The 26,246-nt window shown below is 45.6% G+C and overlaps 1 protein-coding gene across 2 annotated transcripts in view; it reads left to right on the top strand.

Annotated features, from left to right (window-relative positions):
- The window catches only part of SORL1 (sortilin related receptor 1), a 156,875-nt gene that overhangs the window by 107,375 nt on the left and 23,254 nt on the right, over positions 1-26,246 (top strand). For both annotated transcript variants that reach the window (XM_075909722.2, XM_075909723.2), the window contains exons 29-38: positions 349-480; positions 1,864-1,998; positions 4,071-4,226; positions 5,325-5,474; positions 7,605-7,733; positions 9,588-9,714; positions 11,451-11,620; positions 17,055-17,167; positions 19,915-20,019; positions 21,311-21,383. In XM_075909722.2, the coding sequence (XP_075765837.2) occupies positions 349-480; positions 1,864-1,998; positions 4,071-4,226; positions 5,325-5,474; positions 7,605-7,733; positions 9,588-9,714; positions 11,451-11,620; positions 17,055-17,167; positions 19,915-20,019; positions 21,311-21,383 (1,290 nt within the window). The remainder of the gene's footprint in view (positions 1-348; positions 481-1,863; positions 1,999-4,070; positions 4,227-5,324; positions 5,475-7,604; positions 7,734-9,587; positions 9,715-11,450; positions 11,621-17,054; positions 17,168-19,914; positions 20,020-21,310; positions 21,384-26,246) is intronic.

Consider the following 26,246-nt stretch of genomic DNA (forward strand, 5'->3'; position numbering starts at 1 on the left):
AATTTGTTCTCTGTCTTGCTACTATATAAGGAATGTGCTTCAGCTTTTTGGAAGAGTGTGGTGAGTGCTTCCCGTGCACCAGCTCCATGCCACCAGCCTGGCCAGAAAGCTGATCCATCTCCTCCAGATTGCTAGCAGCATTGTCTGTGTGAAGTAGTGCCAGTCCTTGCAGGCCAGATGCAGAAGGAGCCAGGAAATTGGCTGCATCTGTGCATGCTGCAATGTGGTGGTGCCCTGCCCACCTGTCCCTGCAGTTTAGCTATACTCTGAGTCTTTGTACTAAAGTTCTCAGAAAGAACAACTGGACTCAGCTTTTTATTTTTAGAAACTGCGCTTTGTCCCTCTTAGCCCAAGACCTAGAATTTCACCGGACCTGTGACCAGTTCAACTTCCAGTGCCAGAATGGCGTATGCATCAGTTTGGTGTGGAAATGTGATGGGATGGATGACTGTGGGGATTACTCGGATGAAGCAAACTGTGGTGAGTAGAGAAGTTCATTTACCCTTCCAATCCCACGTCTGTTGAGGTTTTGAGTTTCACAGCATTGCCTTGCCCTAGGGTGCTGAGTGGTTCCTACGGGGAGGGCTGCCATCACGTGATAGTAAGAGGGGTTGCTAGCATTTCCTGTTTGTAGATTTCAGAGTGTTTTAACAAAGGAGAGCAGTATCGTTATTATTATTTTGCCATTAGGGAAACTGAGTCACAAAACAGTAATGTAGCTTGCTCACAGGCCAGTGGCAGAACTGCAAACAGAATTCAGATCTTGTGAATGCCAGTCCTGTGTCTGTCCACTAGAGACCATGCTGCCTCCTATGACCACACTGAGTTCTTGACAGTGTGATCGTGTAGGTCCTTCTCTAGTCTTTGGTTGACTTGAAGCCATATGTGAGTGTGTTTGCTGCACAGATTCCCAGTCCAATGTAGACACAGGTCTTATATTGGAGAGCAGGGTTAGTAATTATTACCTGGAACTCATAGGAAAACATGTCCAGCTAAGCAATACAACCTCATGTTCGTTCGGACTGTGTTAGTCATGTTCTCTGCTCCAGCGGTTTTCAAACTTTTTTTCTCATGACCCAGTTGAAGACAATTGTTGATGCCCATGACCCAACGTAATTTGACTAGAGTGTGGGCTCTGAGGTGGGGCTGAGGGTGAGCTTTGGAGTGAAGGAGGGAGTGCTGGCTTTGGGGGAGGTCAGGCTGGGGCAGAAGGGACTTACATCAAGCAGCTCCCAGTCAGAGGTGGTGCTAAGGCAGCTTCCTGCCTCTCCTGGCCCTACAGACCATGCTGCACCCCAGAAGCAGCCAGCAACAGGTTCCCAGACATGGGAGCGCGGAGCTAGTGCTCAGGGCCGGGGCAGAGGATGGAACCTTGTACACTCTCCACACTCTACCTAGGAGCCAGGCCTGTTGCCAGCCACTTTTGGGGCACAGCACCATCTGAAGTGCCAGAACAAGCAGGCAGCCTGATTTAGCACCCCCACTGGTCACCCTGCAGCAATGAGATCCATGCCTGACATTCCATGGCCCAGTACTGAGTCATGGCCCGTAGTTTGCAAACCACTGCTCTACTCCATTACCCTCTGCTTCCTCATTTGCCTTATCATGCAATGTCTGATTTTCACTGGTGAACTCTGGGGAGCAGAGGCTGCTTCTATTCTCTGTCCTTAAAGCACCTAGTGCGCTTTGGGTGCAGTGTAAATACCAATGACAAAACCATAGTGGAATGGTGCTTGCTCCTTAGGAAAACAGCCTGACTGCACGACTTAGATGAGCTATCGGGCATCATTAGTCAGGGTTCAGCTGTAGCCAGGACCGAGCCTGTTTCCTGGAGGAGTCATGGGAATATCCTATCGTTGTTAGAAAACCCAACGGAAGCCCCGAACTGCTCTCGCTACTACCAGTTCCAGTGTCAGAATGGCCACTGCATCCCTAAGCGGTGGAAATGTGATGAGGAAAACGATTGCGGTGATTGGTCTGATGAGAAGGACTGTGAAGGTAAGAGCAAGTGTAGCTGCTGCCTCCGTTATCTGTTGCTTAGCTTCTCAAGCCAGAAAGGACTTTTGTGTGATCATCTAGTGTGATCTATGAACTAGAGAACAACTTTTCAAAAAGCTTCCCCTCTTGATTAAAAATAGCCGGGGATGGATAATCCATCAGTTACAGATAAATGGTTCCAAAGGCTAACAACACTCCCTGTGAAATACTTACACCATATTTCTGGTGTGAATGTGTCTAGTTTCACCTTCCAGACATTGGAGCTTGTCATACCTTGATCTGTTAGACTGAAGAGTCCACTATCAAATTTTTGTTCCTCGTGTAGGTTCTTACAGACTGCGATCAAGTCACTCTTTTACTCGCGCTTCGTTAAACTAAATAGATTGAGCTCCTTGAATCTGCCTCCATAGAGGGCATGTTTTCCAATCCTTTAATCATTCTCATGGCTCTTCTCTGAACCTTCTCCAATTTATCAACCTTCTTCTTCAATTGTGGGCACCAGAACTGGACACAGTATTCTAGCAGTGGTTGCAGCAGGGACAAATGCTGATGTAAAACAGCCTCTACTCCTACTTGAGATTCCCTTGTTTATACATCCAAGGATCACCTTAGCCTTCATGGCCACAGATTCATAACCAGAGTTCATGTTCATCTGATAATTCACCATGACCCCAAGCCTTTTTCAGTCACTGCTTATCAGAATAGAGCTCCCCACCCCGCTCCAGTTTGTAAGTATGGCCTACGGTCTTTACTCCTCGGTGTATGATTGTACATTTAGTTGTATTGAGACATACACTGTTTGCTTGTGTTCATCTTACCAAGCAGTCTAGATTGCTTTGAAATAGTGACTCATCATCTTCCTTCCTTACCACTCCCTGAATCTGTATCACAGTATCTTTGCTCTCTGCTGAGTCTTTGGTATAGTTTCGTTAATTCAGAAGCAGTAAGTTCAATTTTTACATTGATCATAGCTCAAAACAAAAGCACCCTAAATAATTTTGGCACAGTATGTATACTTGATCTGCATACACCTATGTCATATGATCTGCTTAGAAACCAGGTCTAATTCAACTGATGCAGTCCCCCAGTGTGGATGTACTGACACCAATTTAAGTGTGTTCACATTAGGATGCTGCAAAAGTTAATGGAATTGGTTTCTTAACAGATTAAATGAAAAAGGGCATGCACATGTAGACCAAGTTGTTTGGATTGCGTACTACACTGTAAGGCTATGTCTGCGCAGCATGGTTATTTGGAATAACTAACGTTATTCCGAAATAACATAGACCGCATCTACACAGCAAGCAGTTATTTCGACATAATGTCAAAATAATGTCGAGCTGGAAAACTTCTTACTCCAACTCCAGTAAGCTTCATTTTACGAGGGGTAAGGGTAGTCGGAGGAAGAGTGATCTCTCTTGGACTTCCTGCTGTGTAGACAGTGCCAAAAGGCAAAATAAGCTATTTCGACTTCAATTACGCAATTGACATAGCTCCAATTGCATAGCTTATTTCAGCTTTAGCCCTGTGAGCAGACATACCCTAAGCTGGTGCTCTCTGTGTCTATTACTGCCTCTTCCCTCGGGTACAAGATTGGTTAAAAAGAAAACTCAGGTAACATCAATTCAATTCTCCTTCTCTATGTGGGCTGCAATCCCTAGAGCCTTTCCCTTTTCCTAGTTCTCCAGGTCGAAGGATGACACCCGTCCCTTAAATCTCATATCGGTCATGTGACAGATAGGTGAGCCCGTCACCCTTTCCTGAAAGATTTATCTGGTCACACAGGGCATCTGGGCTTTCCAGATTAAGGTCCCAAGGCTGCCATCAGCTCTGTTTGGACAGAGTTGGGTTCCTATTCTTTCACTTCAGCTTCGTTTTATCTTTCGGTTTGGCTCTGGGAGCCAGCTTTGTGCTGCTAGAATAAAAATAATGCATTCCCCACCCTCCCCCATTTTCCAGCTGACACCCTGGGATTTTGTCTTTCAGTCTCCTGGGAACAGAAAAAGCTTTTAGCACATAATCAGACATTGGAACATGTCCAGTCAGATCCTCTCTTACGGGTTTATTTTTAGGGTCACCGATCCTCCCCTTTACTACATCAGCCCCAGCAACATGTCTGCCTAACTATTTCCGGTGTAACAGCGGCACCTGCATTATGAACAGCTGGGTTTGCGATGGATACCAAGACTGCACAGATGGTTCAGACGAGGACGCCTGTCCTACTTTATGTAAGAGTGTCTCTTCCCCTGTCCCTGGGTACTTCCTGCACGCGTGTTCCTGAGAAATAAGCCTCAAATGTAAATGTTAGAAGACTTCCAAGTATTGGGCCAAACTGGGTTAAAAGACATCATGCCATTCCCTCACGTGAAGTTGCATCCACTTGTACCAGGGGAGAATTTGGCCCACGCACCCTGAGTTCTGAGAATTAGTGGGAGGATTTGCCAGGCAGCAGTGGCTGTTTAGAAAATACATCTCTGTCCCAGCTCAAACTAGCTTGGTACATGCTTCCAACCATAACACCCTCTGATTGTACACAGGAAGAGACACCTGAGACTAGGGATGGAAAATCCTGTTCAATTGGCTGTTTCAATATTATGTTGAACCAATTAGCTGATCAAAGGGAGCGCAGGTGAGGAGCCGCTCCCGTCCAGCCTGCGGAGGCCAGGCTGGAGACGCTTCCCTGCCACAGGCACCCCACGGACAGAGGCTGCTCCGCTGGAGTGGCCCCTGCCTGCAGGGCATCCAGAGCAGCCCCGGCCTATGGGGTGGCCCCACCATGGGGCTGGAGCAGGCCCCTGCCCTTGGCAGGCAGGGAGCTGCTCTAGCCCCCACAAGTTAATGGTTAACTGGAACCAGTAAGCTTCATCCGTTATGGGTGATGCTTTTACTGGTTAACTGGTTAACTTTTCATATTCCTCTCTGAGACTTTTGAGTAGTCAGGGCGGAGCATGCAGCAGGAGGTTGCTTTGCAGACTTCAAAGTCTGTACACCTGAGCATATGCCAGCATCCCTATTTGTAGGTTGCCTTTACAGTAGCAGGGGCGGTGTTTTTGCAGGGCAGCCCCTGAAGCAGTGAGTCCCCAGGGGTTTAGATAAAGGAGGCTACAGTGTATTTAATGCCTTTGTACAGGAAGAGGCTGCCATCTAGCGGAGTGGGGAGATGTAAACCTATTCTGAACTAGCTGAAGCAGTAAAGAACTCAGTATATCAACCACTATGATTGCTGCGGGGCCGGGGGGAGGGAGGAGTTGGGTGGGACAGGTTGTCATTCTTCTATTGCTTGTGTAGTTTGCTGATTATTTTCTTCTTCATCCTCTTGATTCCAGTAGTCAATGTAACTGCGACATCCACCACCTCCCTGGGCCGGTGCAGCAGGTTTGAGTTTGAATGTCAGCAGCTGAAGAAGTGCGTCCCGAACTGGAAGCGATGTGACGGCGTGAGAGATTGCCAGGATGGCACGGATGAAATAAACTGTCGTAAGTGCTTGTTTCCCACAAGCTGAGTGGTGCTTTGGCTCTCTCTGAGCATAGCTCTCTTTAAGGACACAGTGCTAGTGGAAGCCATGCTAGTGCTAGGAAATGAGACACTGTCGAGCAATTGGTGCAGTAGCAATGTTAAAACAGAAGTATATTTATTAGCAGTATTATGGTAGTGTCTAGGTTAGGGCTTCATGGTACTAGATGCTGTATAGACTAAGTGAGAGATGATTAAGAACTGGAATAAATTGCCTAGGGAGGTTGTGGAATCTCCATCATTGGAGATATATAAGAGCATGTCAGGCAAACACTTGTCAGAGATGAGCTGGATGGTTTTGGTCCTGCCTTGAGGGCAGGGGACTAGACTTGATGGTCTCTCGAGGTCCCTTCCAATTCTCTGATTCTCTAATATAAAATTCTATATGGAGTTAGAGTTGTAGGAGACCTCAGGTTGTCATCGAGTCCAACCCCCTCCTAAAAACAGGATCAATCTCAACTAAATCATCCCGGCCAGGGCTTTGTCAAGTGTGACTTAAAAACCTCTAGGGACTGAGATTCTACCATCTCCCTAGGGAACCCATCCCAGGGCTTCTGTTTTTTCCTAATATCCAACCTAGACCTCCTCCACTGCAACTTGAGACCATTGCACCTCGTTCTGCCATCTGTCACCACTGAGAACAGCCTCTCTCCATCCTCTTTGGAAGAAGGCTGCAATCAAATCTGCCCTCACTCATCTCTTCTATAGTCCAAATAAGCCCAAATCCCCCAGCCTTTCCTCATAAGCTGCCTCGAATAGTTTAAATAGAGAGGTGGGGTAAAATATTTTAAATAACAATAAATAAATGAATAAAATAAAATAAGTCACGTGCTCCAGACCCCTAATCATTTTTGTTGCCTTCCACTGGACTCTCTCCAATGCATCCACATCCTTTCAACAACAGGGGCTCAGAATTGGACACAATGCTCCAGATGTGGCATCATCAGTGCTGAAGAAAGAGGAATAATCACTTCTCTAGATCTGCTGGCAATGCTCCTCCTAATGCAGCCCAATATGCCATTAGCTTTCTTGGCTGCAAGGGCACACTGTTGACTCATATGTCAGTTCTCATCCACTGTAACCCCCAGGTCCTTTTCTGCAGAACTGCTGCTTAGCCAGTCAGTCCCCAGCCTGTAACAATGCTTGGGATTCTTCCATCCCAAGTGCAGGATTCTGCACCTGTCCTTGTTGAACCTCATCAGATTTCTGTTGACCCAATCTTCCAATTTGTCTAGGTCACTCTGGACCCTATCCCAGCCCTCTAACATATCTACCTCTCCCCCTAGCTCAGTGTTATCCACAAACTTGCTGAGGGTGCAATCCATCCCCTCACCCAGGCCATTAATAAAGATGTTGAACAGAACCAGCCCTAGAACTGATCATTGGGGCACTCTGCTTGAAACTGACCTCCAACCAGACATCGAGCTGTTGATCACTACCCATTGAGCCCAGCAATCTAGCCACCTTACAGTCCATTTAACCAATCCATACTTCCTTAACTTCCTGGCAGGAATTTTGTGGAAGACCATACCAAAAGCTTTGCTAAAGCCAAGTTATATCACATAGGGTATGTCTACACTACCCTCCTAGTTCGAACTAGGAGGGTAATGTAGGCATACCGCACTTGCAAATGAAGCCCGGGATTTGAATTTCCCGGGCTTCATTTGCATAAGCGGGGAGCCGCCATTTTTAAAACCCCGCTGGTTCGAACCCCGTGCAGCGTGGCTACACGGGGCACGAACTAGGTAGTTCGAACTAGGCTTCCTAGTTCGAACTACCGTTACTCCTCGTGAAGATCTTCAGAGTGCAAAATGAAACCTTAGCGCACCCTGGTTACCGGCATTGTTAGTGGGTGATATGCTGTCATGCATTCATCCCAAAAGATCTCAGCAGGGTGTTCTAATATGGAAGGAACAGCAATTACATATTCTATACTGGGGTCACTTTGCCCAGGAACAAGATGCAGTCACCTCTGCGTTTCAATATGGCGGTGGCTTGGCAGTGCTTGACAACGCTATGGAACATGTTCAGGACAGGAAACTTGTGTATGAGCACTCCTGCTTTGAATCATGCAATGCTTTTCCATCTCCCAGCTACTCACAGCACATTGTCTTGCCCTAATGGTTATAAATGTGAAGATGGGGAGGCCTGTATCAAGACGACAGAACGGTGTGATGGATTTCTGGACTGTTCAGATAGTAGCGATGAGAGAAACTGCACTGGTAAGTAAATACACTCTTCACAGAGGTTCCTACACTTTCCATAGCATGGAACACATTATAATACAGAGATTGTGTCACTGGTGCCTGTCCTGCCTTGATTGACCCTCCTCTGCTCGCAGTCATATGGTCCATCTTCCTTCCTGATCACAATCAGACACCTCCTGCTTCCACACACATAATTTCCTTCAGTGGAGCTACAGCAATTGTAGATACAGGCAAATAACACGTGTCACACGAATACGGGAGGTTCCCTGATTAGCACAGTCAACAAGTGGGTGCTTTTTTGCAATATCCGCCTGCTGTGTCTTGCTCTGAAAATGTATCGCTGGGACCACAGGCGCAGAGCTAAGCTCCCGCACCTACAGCGCCTCACATGCCCTCTTTCCTTACCTCTGGAGCCAGATGCGTTACACTTGGCTTGGGAAAAAAATTGCGCCCCAGTCCATTCTAGGTAGATAATAACAATATTGATCCCTGTCTTTTCCCAGATGTGGGATTCAGCCATTTTCCCAGTGAACAGCTCGGGGTACTGAACATCATTCGGTTGGCAGTTCTTTAATTAAATATTGATTCGCCAGGCCGGGGGCTAAGGAGCCCCTGAGCCCCACAGCTGGGCTAGATTGCTGAAGAGAGGCAAAAAACCATTGTTTTTTCCTGCTAAACTTGCTGCTACAGCTGTAGGGAGATTTCCTTTCTTCCCTGGGGGACTGGCAGGCTCATTGGTTTAATTTTTAGCTGATTAGGAAACTTCAGCAGGAACAGCTCAGAGCTTTCCATTTAGTTTCCTTAATAAACTAGAAATAAAACCAGTGAGCTCAGAAGGGTCTTGGGAGCAGAGCTGGAGTCCACCGCTCAGAGGCCTGGCATCAGAGCAGTGTAACAGAGGGGGAAATGCGACACAGTAAAGAGGAGTAAGGGGGCAGCCGGTAGAGCAGCGGGGTCATATGCAGGAGCAGGGAGTGGAGAGCATAGAACTACCAGAGAGTGTGGGTAGTAATGATAATACCCCTAGGCCTTTCCAGCTGAAGATCTCAGAGTGCTTCATGAACTGCAGGCAGTTAAGCATCATACAGATGGAGAAAAAGAAGCACAGAGAAAGGCTGGGCACTAGCAAGAAATTAGAAACTATGTGTCCTGATTGCAGGTCCCCTAGTGAATGCTGCCCTCCCCAGAGCTGATAGGCAGCAGACTTACCCTGTGATCCTGAGCCTCCCACACATCCTCCCAAGGAAGGAAGATGCAGATGACCTGAAAGAATAATGACCAATTCTGTACACGGCTGGTTAGCACCAGCTCTCTGTGTAGGTGCTCTGTATTATCCAAGCCTCTCACAAGCATCAGTGAATGAATCCTCCCAACATGCCTGGGTGGTAGCAAAGTGCAATTTTCCTCCATTTGCAAATGGGGAAACTGAGGCACAGAGAAAGTAAAAGACTGGCCCAAGATCACAAAGGGAGACTGTGGCAAAGTCAACTATGAAACCCAGATCACCCAAGTCCCATGGCGATGCTCCCCCAAGACCAGCCTTCTTCCCTAGCCTCCTTTTGTGTTGTGCAGAAAAGGTCCATGCCCTGGACAGTTGGTGACCATGGAGATCCATGACCTTGAGGCATCCCACAAATAGTATAGTGACTTCTAAGGTGAAATGAGTGAAAAGGGCCACTCCAGAACCATCATCAATACACTTCTCAAAAATTTCAGACGGTGCTTTGTGCAGGAACATTGGCTGGTTAAGTGTATGCTTTAGTCCACATCTATATGTATTGATTCTGCGATGTAACCCTTTACCCCTCACTCTGTAAAGCACTGCTTTTATTTTCCTCCATAAAATAATGTTTTCTCTTGCTTGCTTAGATGACACAATTGTGTACAAAGTCCAGAATCTTCAGTGGATGGCTGATTTTTCTGGTGATGTCACTGTAACGTGGGCCCGACCTAAAAAAATGTCCTCAGCATCCTGTGTGTATAACATATATTACAGGTAAATTGCACAAATCGTTATTATTTTTTAAATTGGATGAAGTGCGAGAGTAGCACTAGCTCCATAGTGACTCCTCTTCTTTAAAGTGAGGTAGATACAATTCTATGATTTTTTAAATTTAAAGCAGTTTTTTTATTTTGTTATTTAAAATATAAGTTTAAAAAATTGCTTAAAATGATATCTGTTAAGTATTAGTATGTTATAATCTCTTAAAATATTCAAATAAAATTTAAATACAATTTTAAATATGCTCAGTCCATGAGCTCTATCAAAAATATTGAGTTAAAGGCTACTTTTATGTGTAAAGAAGAATCAGGGAGATACTCCTAATTTTCGAGGTCATGCTTAATATTTATAATGCATTAAAGTCAGTCTAAGTAGCATAAGAGACTGTCTCATTTTCAAGAGACGATGTTGAGAGTAAGCACTTAAACACCACTTTCACTTACACATATTTGAAACATTTCCCAGGCTAACCTGAAATAATGTTTAATCAACTGTTAACCCCTCAGTTTTATAAATGATGTACTGGTAAATGTGAAACACTTTTTGATACAATAAATGTATGCATTCAAATTATATAAGATTGCTTTGTCTAATAAAAAAATTGTAGATGCTGTTTTGTGTTTAGTTTAATTCCAGTTACCATGTGACTAATAAACTAAAAGTTTTATCATTTACAATTTTCTAAAATACTAATATGTACAATTAATAAGGATATGAAAATGCGAAGCTACACAATTCCTTAAACAAATGTATATAGTTCTAGAGAACCCTTCAAGATAAAAATGTACCAAACCTCGTTAAATGCTCTATTTAGTTGTAAATCAGCATGCTTTAATAGTTATATCAACTAATGAGGGTGCACCGCACTTTAGTAAATAACTCCTGTACAAATGGAAAAGTTGATTAAAATAGATTTAAACTGCGTTTTCCACTTGGTGATTTAAATAACTGATTTACTATGGCAAAATGCATAAAGTGAAGAGTCTGGAAAGCATAGAGACAAATAATTTGTCTCTAATCTCTTTTGGGTAAAGCCATTTCAAGTCCTAGTAACAATAATGGGGACACATTTTTTCAAGCAGAAAAGAGACTTTTAAGTTGACTTTACAAGGTGCTTAAGGGAACACCTCCCTTTAAACCAGGGTGGAGTGAAATCAGTTTAAAGGTAGGCACTCCCATAAATACTCCTGTTTCCCCCCTACCCCTACCACTCAGTCCACTGGGATTCGCAGGCTGGATTGCACAACTGCTCTGGCCCACGATGGCCTGCCAGCCAGGAGTTTAAGACCCCTGGCTTAGTCAGATCTTCTGTATAACACATGCCCATAGATCTTCTCCAAAATAATTAATGTGTAAACTAGATCATACCTGTTTTTTAAAAAGCCAGTTGTGAATTAAAAACTGCTGGTAATATAGAATCCACCATTACCCTTGAATTTGACTAGCTTCAACTTCTTGCCATTTGTGTATAGTCAGTTTCCCCTTTTGCGTGGCACAGAGCTTCAGTGAGAGAAAGAGTGTCAACAAGCTAAGACAGTGTTATTAAAAAAAAATCAGAAAGTGGTCTTTAATTCCTATATTGAAGCTGTCTAACTTTAAGTTTACAGTGTCCCTTTTAACAAAAAAAGCAGGCCTTTAAAGTGTAAAGAGAAGATGGGTGTTCTTTGGCTAAGCTAACGCCGCTGGCTTCAACAATAATTCCTGAATTAAGTGGCTATATTCTCTCACAGGATGGTTGGTGAAAGCATTTGGAAAACTTTAGAAACTCACAGCAACAAAACAAACAGTGTCTTAAAAGTCCTGAAGCCGGATTGCACCTATCAGGTCAAAGTTCAGGTCCAGTGTCTGAGCAAAGTGTACAACACAAATGACTTCATCACTCTTCGTACACCGGAGGGATGTAAGTGGCCTTTGCTTCTTCTGTTTTTAATTCTTGGAACTGTCAGGTAGCACTGCCGGGGAACAGATTCTCAGCTGGGGTAAATTCCCATAACTCCACTGATTTGAGGCTCTTCCTCTGGATAATTTTGTGTATCTAACCATCACAAGCCTCTCCTTGGGAAATTCATCTCCTCTACAGTACCGTGAAAGGGTCTGTGGAAGGAATAGTGAAGTCGCTCCATTTCGTCTGTGATTTTTTTTGGGGTGGGTGGTGGTAAAAGGTACAAAATTAAATTTTGATTCTGACTATATTGGGCAAAATCCTTGAATCAAGCAATTCTTGTTGACTCAAGGGGGTCAGATTGTACCCTCTTGGTAGCATATAAGCCTGTTTATTAGTATGAGGGTATGTCTACACTACAAAGTTAATTCAAACTAATGGATGTTAGTTCGAATTAACTTTGATAGGTGCTACACTAGCGCTCCGCTAGTTCGAACTTAATTCGAACTAGCGGAGCGCTTAGTTCGAACTAGGTAAACCTCATTCTACGAGGACTAAGCTTAGTTCGAACTTACTAGTTCGAATTAAGGGGTGTGTAGCCCCTTAATTCGAACTAGTGGGAGGCTAGCCCTCCCCAGCTTGCCCTGGTGGCCACTCTGGCCAACACCAGGGAAACTCTATTGCCCCCCTCCCGGCCCCGGACCCCTTAAAGGGGCACAGGCTGGCTACGGTGCCCGTGCCAGGTGCAAGCCTGCCAGCACCCAGCTAGCAGACCCTGCACTTGGCACGGCTCGAGCCAGCCACCCGATGCCCTCCAGCCCTCCCCCTCTTCCCGGGACCAGGCTGGCGGCTCCCGGGAGCTTGCCCGGGACCGCAAGAGGCGGGCACCCGCCTGGGCTAGTGCGGACATCTTGGACCTCGTCCACGACCTCTGCACTAGGCACAGGAAAGTGGCCGTCTAGGGCAGGAGAGCTGCCAGCCTGGCCACCCAGGAGCAGGTGTGCAAGAGAATCAAGGTGGTCCACTGAGACTCCCGACCCTGAGCCCTGAGCTTACAATGGCCGTACTGGGTCAGACCAAAGATCCATCTAGCCCAGTAGCCTGTCTGCCGACAGCAGCCAGCCCTAGGGATCCTGGAGGGGATGGACCGAAGACAGTGACCAAGCCATTTGTCTCGTGCCATCCCTCTCCAGCCTTCCACAAACTTTGGGCAGGGACACCACTCCTACCCCCTGGCTAATAGCACTCCATGGACCCAACCTCCATGACTTTATTTCACTTCCCTTTAAACTCTGTTCTAGTTGTAGCCTTCACAGCCTCCTGCAGCAAGGAGTTCCACAGGTTGACTCTTTGCTTTGTGAAGAACAACTTTCTGTTACTAGTTTGAAGCCTGCTACCCATTCCTTTCCTTTGGTGTCCTCTAGTCCTTCTATTATGGGAACTAATGAAGAACTTTTCTTTATGCACCCTCTCCACCCCACTCATGCTTTTATAGACCTCTATCATATCCCCGCTCAGTCTCCTCTTTTCTAAACTGAAAAGTCCCAGTCTCTTTAGCCTCTCTTCATATGGGACCTGTTCCAAACCTCTGATCATTTTAGTTGCCCTCCCCTCTCCCACCCTCTCTCTTCCCCTCTCCCACCTCCTTTTCCCAGTCTCCCCCAGTTTTGTTCAATAAAGAGAGATTCTATTTTTGACCACACGTTTTCTTTATTTTGTACATCAGGAAGGGGGGCTAGGGAAGGGTAAGTGGAAGGAGGTGAGGGAGGAATGGGGTACGAGCCCCCGATGGGGAGGACTGGGCTGGCTCTGCGGGCTTCTGGGGGTGGAAGCTCTCCTGCAGCCCCCCAATTGCCCTCTCTCGCCAGATGGCAGCCTGCGGCAAGTGCAGCTGGTCTGATGGCCGAATGGTGTGATGTGCCCAGTGTGGGCACTCCGGGCACTCCAAGCCAGGACTGCTTTGCAAGTGGGACACCCCTGAGAACTGTCTGTCCGGGGTGGGGGTCGGGTCCCTTTAAGCACAGCCCTCGGCTAGCCTGAGGCAGCAGCTCCACGCTCTAAGTCCTAATCTGATGCCCTGCCGGCACTGCTTCCAGCCATCCTTAACCCTGGTTCAGGGTCCACTTAATGTGGACATGCTAGTTTGAATTAGCAAAACGCTAATTCGAACTAGATTTTAGGGTGCAAGGAGAGCCCCCTGACGTCTCTAGTTACAGCATCTCCAAGGAATGCATAGTACACATTCAGTGCCTGGATCATTCTTCCAACCTCTCTTCTTCCCCTGACTTGCACATACAAGGCAGCCTCCCACATGTGGATCTCTGATTTCCCATGAGCAAGAGGGAGTTGCCCCTTCCTCTTGATGTTGCCAAGAGCAGTCTGCTGGCTGAGGATCCACAGGAGGGTTGCACTCTTACACTGATTCCCCTGTGCCCACTGGCTCCATGGTAGTTAGATATAAAAATAACCAAACTCCAGTAGGGCATCCACTGCTCACTAAGGCTATGTCTAGACTGCAGGCTTCTTTCGAAAGATCGCGTCTAGACTGCAGGCGGATCTTTCGAAAGAGAAATCCGCTTTTTCGAAAGAGAGCACCCAGCGAGTCTGGATGCTCTCTTTCGAAGACGGCCTCTTTACATTGAAGAACGCCTTCCTTCGAAAGAGGAACTTTCGAAGGAAGGCGTTCTTCCTCGTGAAACGAGGTTTACCGCCATCGAAAGAAAAGCCGCGTTCTTTCAAAATAATTTCGAAAGAACGCGGCTTGAGTCTGGACGCAGGGGAAGTTTTTTCGGGAAAAGGCTACTTTTCCCAAAAAAGCCCCTGAGTCTGGACACGGCCTAAGGGTATGTCTACACTACGGGAAAAGGTTGAATAAGATACACAACTTCATCTATGTTAACGGCGTAGCTGAAGTCAAAGTACATTAACTTAACTTGTAGGGACAAAGTGAGAAAGGCTAAAAGTCAGGTAGAGTTGGACCTTGCAAAGGGAATTAAAACCAATAGTAAAAGGTTTTATAGCCATATAAATAGGAAAAAAACAAAAAAAGAAGAAGTAGGACCGCTAATTACTAAGGTTGGAGTGGAGGTTAAGGCTAATCTAGGAATGGCCCAATATCTAAACAAATACTTTGCTTCAGTCTTTAATGAGGCTAATTAAGAGCTTAGGGATAATGGTAACATAACAAATGGGACTAAGGATATGGAGGTAGATATTACCATATCCGAGGTAAAAGCCAAACTTGAACAGCTTAATGGGAGTAAATCGGGCGGCCCACATAATCTTCATCCAAGAATATTAAAGGAACTGGCACATGAAATTGTAAGTCCATTAGCAAATTTTTTTAATAAATCTCTAAACTCCGGGGTTGTACCATTTGACTGGAGAATTGCTAATATAGTTCCTATTTTTAAGAAAGGGAAAAAAAGCGACCCGGGTAACTATAGGCCTGTTAATTTGACATCTTTAGTATGCAAGATCTTGGAAAAAATTTTGAAGGAGGGGAAAGTAGTTAGGGATATTGAGGTTAATGGCAATTGGGACAAATTACAACATGGTTTTACAAAAGGTAGATTGTGCCAAACCAACCTGATCTCCTTTTTTGAGAAAGTAACAGATTTTTAGATAAAGGAAATGCAGTGGATCTGATCTACCTCAACTTTAGTAAGGCATTTGATACAGTACCACATGGGGAATTATTGGTTAAATTGGAAAAGATAGGGATTAATATGAAAGTTGAGTGGTGGATAAGCAGCTGGTTAAAGAGGAGACTACAGTGGGTCATATTGAAAGGTGATCTGTCAGGTTGGAGGAAGGTTACTAGCGGAGTTCCTCAGGGATCTGTTTTGGGGCCAATTTTATTTAATCTTTTTATTGCTGATCTTGGCACCAAAAGTGGAAGTGTCCTGATAAAATTTGCGGATGACACAAAGTTGGGAGGTATTGCCAATTCAGAAAAGGATCGGGATATCATACAGGAAGATTTGGATGACCTTGTAAATTGGAGTGATAGCAACAGGATGAAATTTAATAGTGAGAAGTGTAAGGTTATGCATTTAGGGATTAATAACAAGAATTTTAGTTATAAGCTGGGGGCACATCAGTTGGAAGTAATGGAGGAGGAGAAGGACCTCGGAGTCCTGGTTGATTATAGGATGACTATGAGCCGCCATTGTGACATGGCCGTGAAAAAGGCTAATACGATCTTGGGATGTATTAGGCGAGGTATTTCCAGTAGGGATAAGGAGGTGTTAGTGCCATTATACAAGGCATTGGTGAGACCCCATTTGGAATACTGTGTGCAGTTCTGGTCTCCCATGTTTAAGAAGGATGAATTCAAACCGGAACAGGTACAAAGAAGGGCCACTAGGATGATCCGAGGAATGGAAAACCTGTCTTATGAAAGGAGACTCAAGAAGCTTGGCTTGTTTACTTTAACCAAAAGAAGGCTGAGGGGGGACATGATTGCTCTCTTTAAATATATTAGAGGGATAAATACCAGGGAGGGAGAGGAATTATTTAAGCTTAATACCAATGTGGACACAAGAACAAATGGATATAAGCTGGCTAGTAGGAAGTTTAGACTTGAGATTAGACGAAGGTTTCTAACCATTAGAGGAGTGAGGTTCTGGAATGGCCTTCCAAGGGAAGTAGTGGGGGCAAAAGATCTATCTGGCTTCAAGATTAAACTAGATGGGTTTATGAAGGAGATGGTTTATGAAGGAGATGAGATAACATGATCTTGGTAGCTAATTGACCATTCATTATCAGTGGGAAATAGGTCAATGGAGGGATGATAGGAGTTACTATAGAGAACTTTCTGGGTGTCTGGCTGGTGAGTCTTGCCCACATGCTCAGGGTTTAGCTGATCGCCATATTTGGGGTCGGGAAGGAATTTTCCTCCAGGGTAGATTGGCAGAGGCCCTGGAGGTTTTTCACCTTCCTCTGTAGCATGGGGTACAGATCACAGCTGGAGGATTCTCTGCATCTTGGGGTCTTCAAAGTATTTGAAGGCTTCAATATCTGAGATATAGGTGAGAGGATTATTCTAGGAGTGGGTGGGCGAGATTCTGTGGCCTGCACTGTGCAGGGGGTCAGACTAGATGATCATAATGGTCCCTTCTGACCTTAAAGTATATGAGTCTATGAACTTTTTGTGCTGTCCACACTGCAGGAAGTCAAAGGGAGAAGACTCTTCTTTTGACTTCCCTTACTCCTCGTGGAAGCAGGACTACCGGCATCAACCAGAGTGCCCATCTCAGTTTGAATTAGCGTGTCTTCACTTGACTCGCTAATTTGAACCCTGGAAGATCAACAGCAGCAGCTTTGATCTTCTCTGTAGTGTAGATGAACCCTAATGTCTGGGCCTGTGCTCTTGACTTTTTCCCTTTGTGATTCTGATGAACAGACCTCTCTGTCCAGTCTGTTACTGACACGCTTGTTTCTTTTGTAGTACCAGATCCCCCTCTCCATCTTCAGCTGTCTCTAAAGGAAGAGGTGGAAGGCGTGGTGATCGGCCGCTGGGCTCCACCCGTGTCTGCCCATGGCCTGATCCGAGAGTACATCGTACGTATTATTCTGCAGTGTGCTCCTCAGTCAAAGCTGAATGGGAGCCGGGCATGAGGCTACGATTCCTTCCTCACTGCAAAGGACCTAAAGCTTAGGGCTTTGAGAATTCGATTCTTCTGAATGAAACTACCTGCAGCTGTTTGCTCATGGTGAAAGCCACCTGCTTGCCAGGCCTGTGCACCACTTTATGTTGCACAGAAACCTGTTTTGTGCACATGAGACTGAAGTGGCCAGAGGTATGAGTCGCCTCCAGTGCATGCATCCCATCTGCTGGAAGTTTCAGCTCTATTCAAGCCCTTAACATAGCTCATGAGCCCCTTTGCACAGAGGACCTGATTCAGCAAAGCACTTCCTCACATGTTCACTTATAAACCTATGCTTGAATCTCATGGAAATCAATGAGATTTAAACGTGCTACAATGTTTTCCTAAATTATTACTGTTAGTTATTATCTGTATTAATGTAGCCCTGTGGTCACCAACAGGTCGATCCTGATCGACAGGTCGATCGCGAGGCCTCGACCAGTCGATCGCGAGGCATCCTGTCTGCCCTGCACCCATTTCCCTCCCACCCCCGAGAAGCCCCACTACCTACCTCCAGTGAAAATGGAGGTAGTGTAGGCTTCCTGGGGATGGACAGAAGTCCTGCAGCTTAGCGCCACTTCCGGCGATTCCGGAAGTAGCGCTAGCTTCTCTGCTGGGTGTACTGCGGGAGGCAGCATCGGCTCCCTGCACCGCACGGGAGGGTGAGTCAGCCCCAGGGGAGGCGCACGCACGGGGTTTTCTTGCGCCGGAGGGTCGGCCCCCGGGCAAGCGCGCGCGGGGAGCTTCCCTGTGTGGGGTCAGCCCCGGGGCAGGCACGCACTGGTTTCCCTTTGGGGGCAGGGGAATCCTGGGAGGAAGCAGATAAAGGGGACTCTGCCTCCACTGGCACCCCACTCCCTAGCCCCCACTTCCCAGCCATAGAACTCTGTCCCCACTCTCCTAACTCTGTCCCCACTTCCCTCCCCACTCCCCGAACTCTGTCCCCACTCCCCGAACTCTGTCCACACTCTCCTGTTCCTAGCTACAGAACTCTGTCCCTATTCCTGTCCCCTCTGGCATCCTGTCCCCAGCTGCAGAACCCTGTTCTGTGCCCTCCCAGCACCCTCTTCCCTGCCCCCCGCCGCAGAACTCTGTCCCCACAAAATGTATAATTCTAAATGCTTCATTTTAGATTTAAATAGCATGAATAAAAACCAGATCATTTATTTCATAACTATAAACATGTGATTTTAATTGTATACATCACATAATTTAAAAATAAACTGTTTATCAGAGTGTGAAGTAAGGGCTGGGGATAGCAAGTGATGGACAGGAGGAGAATAGAGAGGGCGGGGCTTCAAGGAAGGGGCGGGGCGGTAGATCTTCGCCTGTTTGGAGATTTAAAAAGTGATCTTGGGTGTAAAAAGGTTGGAGACCACTGCTGTAGCCCCTGAGAGCCATAGTCAGGGACGAAGCTCCTCTTGTGGTAGGCGCTGTACTAACACAGAACAGAAGGATAGTCCCTGCCCACAGAGCTTACAATTTAATGAACTGGAAATGAGAGTGAATTTCAGCTCAGATAATTCAGAGTCTGAGCATGTCCTTTGACAAAATTAGCTATTTTCTCAGTGAGGAGAGATTGAGCCCAAACAAGAGCAGAAGACACAGTCAGTTATTGCAAAAATCATGTAAATATTTTTCCAGGTCCATAAAAGTAATGAGGAAGATGAATAAGTGCCTCTACACATACTAATTTGAGAGGGGGAGACATGTTAGTCTGTCTGCAAAAACAGTGTGACACCTTAAAGGCTCAGGGCACGTCTACACAGCAGGGAAAAAGTCAAATTAAGCTACGCAACTTCCACTACGCAACTTCAGCTAGGTCAATTGCATAGCTGAAGTCGAAATAGTGTAATTAGGCTTTTGGCACTGAGGGTTATAGGAGTTGGAGTAAGAAGAGACATATGAAAAGAGAGAGATTGCCCCTAATTCTGTGGGGATGGATTCCTCTTTGCGTTAAAAAGAATTAAAAAGTTAAAAAAACTTGGTAACTTTAACATGTAGCTCTCTCCCCCTCTACCCATAATAAATCCAACTTTTATACTTGTCAGTGTTGGTAAGATGGAGCTTGTATTCGTTCTTTAATAAAAATTAAGTTTTTATTTGATGAATGTAGCTAATAGTCTTGCTGACCATTGATAAAGACCAAGGTGCACACGATATAGGAGAACAGAGGGGAATCTTCCATACATTTCTTTAAAAATGGGTCTTTGCCCACGAAAGCTAATGCTCCAATAAATCTGTTAGTCTATAAGGTCTATAAGGTCATCACTTTTGCCGATTCAGACTAACACAGCTACCCCTCTGATATTTGGCATACGTTCTTGTGTGTCCCAGGCTCTCATTTGGGAAAAATGCAGCTATGGGCTTTATCTCTCAGTAGAAAGGGTTCCACATAGTAAAGGGTTCCTCATAGAAAGGGTTCTCTCTCCATCTCTGGATTGAGATTAGATGGGGAGGGGGTAGAATTGTTTGGTTTTGATTAGATGTGGACTGTGTCCCCTGTCTCCTCCCTCATCTGAGCATTCAGATTGGGGATTGGATTTCTGGCACCTGTTGGGTTTTAATGGTCCATGCCATGGTACTGTAAAGCTAACCATCCATCCAGCATCCTATGCTATGGTATTGTTGATTGTGACCCTTTTGTTTTCATTCTGTTAGGTGGAATACAGTAGAAATGGCTCCAAGGAATGGTCCTCACTTAGAGCCAGCAAGAACTATACCGAAATTGAGAACTTGCAGATCAACAAATTATACACGCTAAGAGTGAGTATGTGAAAAGCCAGTGAGTCTAGGTGCATTCTCAGGTTCTTTTCTTTTACTGGGAGGCCTGAGCACTGCACAGCTAAATGACAGGCTAGTGCCCCAGGAACAAGTTGAGATAGCTAAAGCACATAGGAGGCCCGCATGTTTGCTGACTCCTTCATTGTGTGCTGACAAGAAAAGGCAAAACTAAAGGCTTACATTCTGTCCTGGGATTTCCACCACATCCAAGAAGCCCAGGTGTCAGTTTTAAAATTCATCCACAGATATCACAGTTCTGACGTCACTCCAGTTGCGTGTGATATAGAACAGAGACAACTTTGGCTATAGAAAGAAAGAAGAAAGGGAGAGGGCCTGATATCAGTCTTCAGACATGTTAAGGGCTGTTGTAAAGTGGACTGTGATCAATTGTCTCTGTCCACTGAAAGCAGGACAAGAAATAATGGGATTAATCTGCAGCAAGGGAGATTTAGGTTAGATAACAGAAAACATTTTGAACTAGAAATAGTTAAACCCTGGAACAAGATTCTAAGGGAGGTTGTGGAATCGCCATCAGCTGGAGATTTTTAAGAACAGGTTGGACATGCATTTTACAGGGATGATCTAGGTTTAATTGGTCCTGCCTTCATGCAGGCAGCTGCACTTAGATGACATTGCAAGATCCCTTTTAGCCCTTTATTTCTTGAGGATGGGTCAGCAGAGATGCTAGGGAAGGCTTAAAGCTAAATTAAAATCAGATCGAAATTGAGTTTGAGAGGCAAACCTGTAACACAAACACTGCAATGAGTACAGCTTAATCTGCCAATTTTCCACGTAACTAAACTCTCATTGATAGCAATGGCCATTCAGATAGCAGGATTCAATCGTCATGAATCAACGTTATTCTTACTGTTGCTTGTGGAATCCCGTGTGTGCAAGAAGCAGATGCTTTTTCAGATATGTTCTATACCTTCTGTCTATAGGACATTTTCTAAATAAATCATTGGGGCCAAATTCTCTGCAGGCATGGGTTTCATAGGAGTTGTGTTAGGTTATACTGAGCAGAATTTTTCCAGCCATCCTTATTTTACATGCTTTTTGTAAAGATCTCGCCATATACTATTATCTGTGATGTATCTCAATAGATTACTTTAATTAACTCTAAGCAGGTCTGCTTTATCTCTGTTTATATTACCAAGTAATTTGTTTTGTTTCAAAGTCCATTTCTCATCAGCTCCATTCTACTAGTAACTCTTTTTAAGCTCATTCTTTGTTCTCATTATAAAATTGTAACTAACCTTCTCATTTGAAAAAGGTGGCTGCGGTAACTAGTCGGGGTGTAGGAAACTGGAGTGATTCCAAATCCATAACCACCATGAAAGGCAAAGGTAAACATTTTTATACATTTCAATTTAAAAGAAACTTAGACAAGACAGAAAAAAACCCTAGAACATAAGCATTAAGATGAATAGTAGTTTTCTGTCTTTTCCCTGGTGATTTAATATTTGTACTGAATTTACTGTACTGTGTATAAAAACCAAGACAAAGCAAGATCTATAGCATTTATACCTTAAAAACAGTATTTCAAATTAAAAATCATAGCTATAGACAACAAAATTCCATACTCCTGTTACTAATAAAATATTTGAATAGTGATAGAGAGGTAGCTCTGTTAGTCTGATCTTGCTAAAACAAAAGGAAAAACCGTGTCGCACTTTAAAGACTAACAAGATGGTTTAATAGGTGATGAGCTTTCATGGGCCAGACCCACTTCCTCAGATCATATTCTGGAAGAGAATTGGCATGACCATATATACCAAAGGAATACAATGAAAAAACATTATTAAACATTATTAAACATTATTGAACACATTATTAAACTGACAAATCAGATTTAGTACAGAAGGTGAGCTGAGGGAGAAGGAGAAGGAGGGAGAGAATAGCTATTTATGAGTCAATGAAGGCTAATCAGGGGTGATAAGTAGGGAAGCTATCTTTGTAATGGTTAAGGTAATTATCATCTTTGTTAAGGCCCATTCGTAAAGTGTCAAATGTAAGCATGAATGAAAGTTCTGAAGTTTCCCTCTGTAATCTGGTGTTAAAGTCTCTTTGAAGTAAGATGCATGTAGTAAGGTCGTTAAGACTATGTCTAGGTAGATTGAAATGAAAAGCAACTGGTTTTTCCTTGTGAAGATGTCTGATTTGTGGGCTTTAATTCTTTGGCGAAGTGTCTAAGAAGTCTGTCCAATATACATAGCAGAAGGACACTGTTGGCACATGATGGCATAAATTATATTTCTGGATGAACAGGAATATGTGTTCTTGATCATATAACTGACATGGTTAGGTCCAGTGTTGGTGTCACCAGAGTAAATATGTGGACAAAGTTGGCAATGGGGTTTGTTGCAAGGGAAAGTTCCAGGGTTGGTATTAACGTGGTGTGTGGTTGTTGGTAAGAATCTTCCTGAGGTTAGGTGGTTGTCTATAGGAGACAGACCCATGTCTGTCCCCAGAGTTTCCCAGGGTATGTCTACACTACAAAGTTAGTTTGAACTAACGGACGTTAGTTCGAACTAACTTTAATAGGCGCTACACTAGCGCTCCGCTAGTTCGAATTTAATTCGAACTAGCGGAGCACTTAGTTCGAACTAGGTAAACCTCATTTTACGAGGATTAAGCCTAATTCGAACTAGCTAGTTCGAATTAAGGGCTGTGTAGACCCTTAATTCGAACTAGTGGGAGGCTAGCCCTCCCCAGGTTTCCCTGGTGGCCACTCTGGCCAACACAAGGGAAACTCTATGCCCCCCTCCCGGCCCCGGACCGCTTAAAGGGGCACAGGCTGGCTACGGTGCCCGTGCCAGGTGCAAGCCTGCCAGCACCCAGCCAGCAGACCCTGCACCTGGCACGGATCGAGCCAGCCACCCGATGCCCCCCAGCTCTCCCCCTCTTCCCGGGACCAGGCTGGCGGCTCCCGGGAGCTTGCCCGGGACCGCAAGAGGCGGGTACCCGCCTGGGCTAGTGCTGACATCGTGGACCTTGTCCACGATCTCCGCACTAGGCACAGGAAAGTGGCCAGCTTGGGCAGGAGAGCTGCCAGCCTGGCCACCCAGGAGCAGGCATGCATGAAAATCAAGGGGGTCCACTGAGACCCCCGACCCTGAGCCCTGAGCTTACAATGGCCGTACTGGGTCCGACCAAAGGTCCATTTAGCCCAGTAGCCTGTCTGCCGACAGCGGCCAACCCTAGGGACCCTGGAGGGGATGGACCGAAGACAGTGACCAAGCCATTTGTCTCGTGCCATCCCTCTCCAGCCTTCCACAAACCTTGGGCAGGGACACCACTCCTACCCCCTGGCTAATAGCACTCCATGGACCCAACCTCCATGACTTGATCTCACTTCCCTTTAAACTCTGTTCTAGTTGTAGCCTTCACAGCCTCCTGCAGCAAGGAGTTCCACAGGTTGACTCTTTGCTTTGTGAAGAACAACTTTCTGTTACTAGTTTGAAGCCTGCTACCCATTCCTTTCCTTTGGTGTCCTCTAGTCCTTCTTTATGGGAACTAATGAAGAACTTTTCTGTATGCACCCTCTCCACCCAACTCCTGCTTTTAGAGACCTCTATCCTGTCCCCCCTCCGTCTCCTCTTTTCTAAGCTGAAAAGTCCCAGTCTCTTTAGCCTCTCTTCATATGGGACCTGTTGCCAACCCCTGATCATTGTAGTTGCCCTCCCCTCTCCCAGCCTCTCTCTTCCCCTCTCCCACCTCCTTTTCCCAGTCTCCCCCAGTTTTGTTCAATAAAGACAGATTCCATTTTTGACCACACGTGTCCTTTATTTTGTACATCAAGAAAAGGGGCTAGGGAAGGGTAAGTGGAAGGAGGTGAGGGAGGAATGGGGTACGCGCCCCCGATGGGGAGGACTGGGCTGGCTCTGTGGGCTTCTGGGGGTGGAAGCTCTCCTGCAGCCCCCCAATTGCCCTCTCTCCCCAGATGGCAGCCTGTGGCAAGTGCAGCCGGGCTGATGGCCGAGTGGTGTGATGTGCCCAGTGTGGGCACTCCGGGCACTCCAAGCCAGGACTGGTTTTCAAGCGGGGCACCCCTGAGAACTGTCTGTCCGGGGTGGGGGTCGGGTCCCTTTAAGCACAGCCCTCGGCTAGCCTGAGGCAGCAGCTCCACGCTCTAAGTCCTAATCTGATGCCCTGCCGGCACTGCTTCCGGCCATCTTTAACCCCGGTTCAGGGTCCACTTAATGTGGACATGCTAGTTCGAATTAGCAAAACGCTAATTCGAACTAGTTTTTAGTTCTAGACGCGTTAGTTCGAATTAGCTTAGTTCGAATTAAATAATTCGAACTAAATTAGTTCGAACTAACTCTGTAGTGTAGACATACCCTCAGAGTGTAGCATCCTGTTCCAGTATAGGTTGTAGGTTATTGATAATGCATTGGAGGGTTTAAGTTGGGGGCTATAGGTGATGACAGGAGGTGTTCTACTGTTGGTTTTCTTGGGCCTATCTTGAAGTAGATGGTTTCTGGGTATTCGTCTGGCTCTTTCAATTTGTTTTTTTATTTCCCTTGGTGGGCAATTGAGATTTACAAATGCTTGGTAGAGATCTTGAAGTTTCTGGTCTCTGTCAGTGGGATTAGAGCAGATGCGGTTGTACCTAAGGACTTGACTATAGACGATTGTGTATGGTGTATCCTGGATGGAAGCTCGAGGCCCACGAAAGCTCATCACCTATTAAACCATCTTGTTAGTCTTTAAAGTGCTACATAGTTTTTCCTTTTAATAAAACCTTTGGTTATTCATACTGAAAGACTTTAAAATCTAGTTTGTTGAGATTAAGTTCTGTTGATTTTATATTCTGTGTTTCAAGTAGCTTGGATTGTAAACGTAGACTAGTCAGTTTCATTCACATTTTCGTGCTCTAGAAGAGTGGTTCCCAAACTTTTCGGCATCACACCCCCTTTTTGATTTTTGAGAAACCCTCATGCCCGCCCCTCCCCCACCCCATAGCAGCAAAACTTATTGAGCAAAAAAAAAAAAGGAATTGATGGCAGGAGGGGGCTGGGTTGCCTCGAGCCCCCCCTGGAATTTCGGCATGCCTCCCAGTTTGGGAACCGATGCACTAGAACAATGTTTCAATGCAGACCTTGCAGGGTCATGTTTAATTACAATAACAAAACCTTGTTTCTGTTGCATTTTTAAAAATCATGCAATCATTTAACATATTAGATTTTAAATAACTATTTTAAAACAAACCTATATTTTCACTCCTAAATTGCTGACAGTGTCCTTTTTTAAAGTTCAGAATTAAATTGTTAGATCTAAGTGCTCTCTCCCCACTGTAACAAAGACAGGGAAGAGGAGTCTGTGCCACTGAAAATGCAGTATCCTTGGTAACACGAACTGCAACCAGTAAACTAATCAGTAGAACTAGTTGGGAAAATGGAGGAGGAATTAATTACAACAGTTTTCATCTGTTTTATTTTCATCTGAATTTGTCAACCAGCTCTGTTGTCTATAACCTCATTCTCCTGTGCTTACCCATTATTCTAAAGTACAGGTCTTATCTTAATGCATTCGGAGGCAGATGTGTATCTTTCCTTCCACAACTGAGCCTTTTTGTAGCAGAGGACAGTTTGCCCCGCCACTGCTGCTGGGAGGGAAGGCTTATTTTACGACACCAAGCAGACACGATAGCAATCTAAACAGAAAAGATAGGGGCAGAAGGGAAGTAAGACAAGACTGCAACGAGGTGTTTTCCAGGCATCCTGCTATTTATTACATTTTCCTTCAAGGAAAGTACCAAGTCAGTTGGGCCTCTTGGAAGCAATGTGTTATTGGAACAGGCTGAACCTCCCAAATCCAGAACTTGGTCTGACAACATCCATGGTCCAGCAAGGCCACGGATGTTGCTGGACCAAAGAGTCCCAGAGGTGGGAGCAACACGGGGGTTGGGGAGCCCTGGCTGGCCAGGTGGCATCTGGGGAGCCCTCCCTGCTCTGGACAGAGAACCCCTGGCATTAGTGGGGCCTCCTGGCTGGGGAACCCCCAGCAACAGCTTGACCCTGTGAAGGGAACCCCCAGCTGAAGCGGGGCTGGCGAAGGCGGGCAGCTGGAATTCCCAGCAGTGGTGGGATTGACCCAGTAGTGGGGCCTGGTGACTGACGAGGCTGGGGGACCCCCGGTGCAGCAGGGCCAGCAGCAGCTTGGGGTGGCCCCGGCCATTAACCCCGGCAAACACTCTGGGGCAG

This window comes from Pelodiscus sinensis, chromosome 25, assembly GCF_052426305.1.
Source record: "Pelodiscus sinensis isolate ZL-2025 chromosome 25, ASM5242630v1, whole genome shotgun sequence".
NCBI classification, from domain to species: domain Eukaryota; kingdom Metazoa; phylum Chordata; order Testudines; family Trionychidae; genus Pelodiscus; species Pelodiscus sinensis.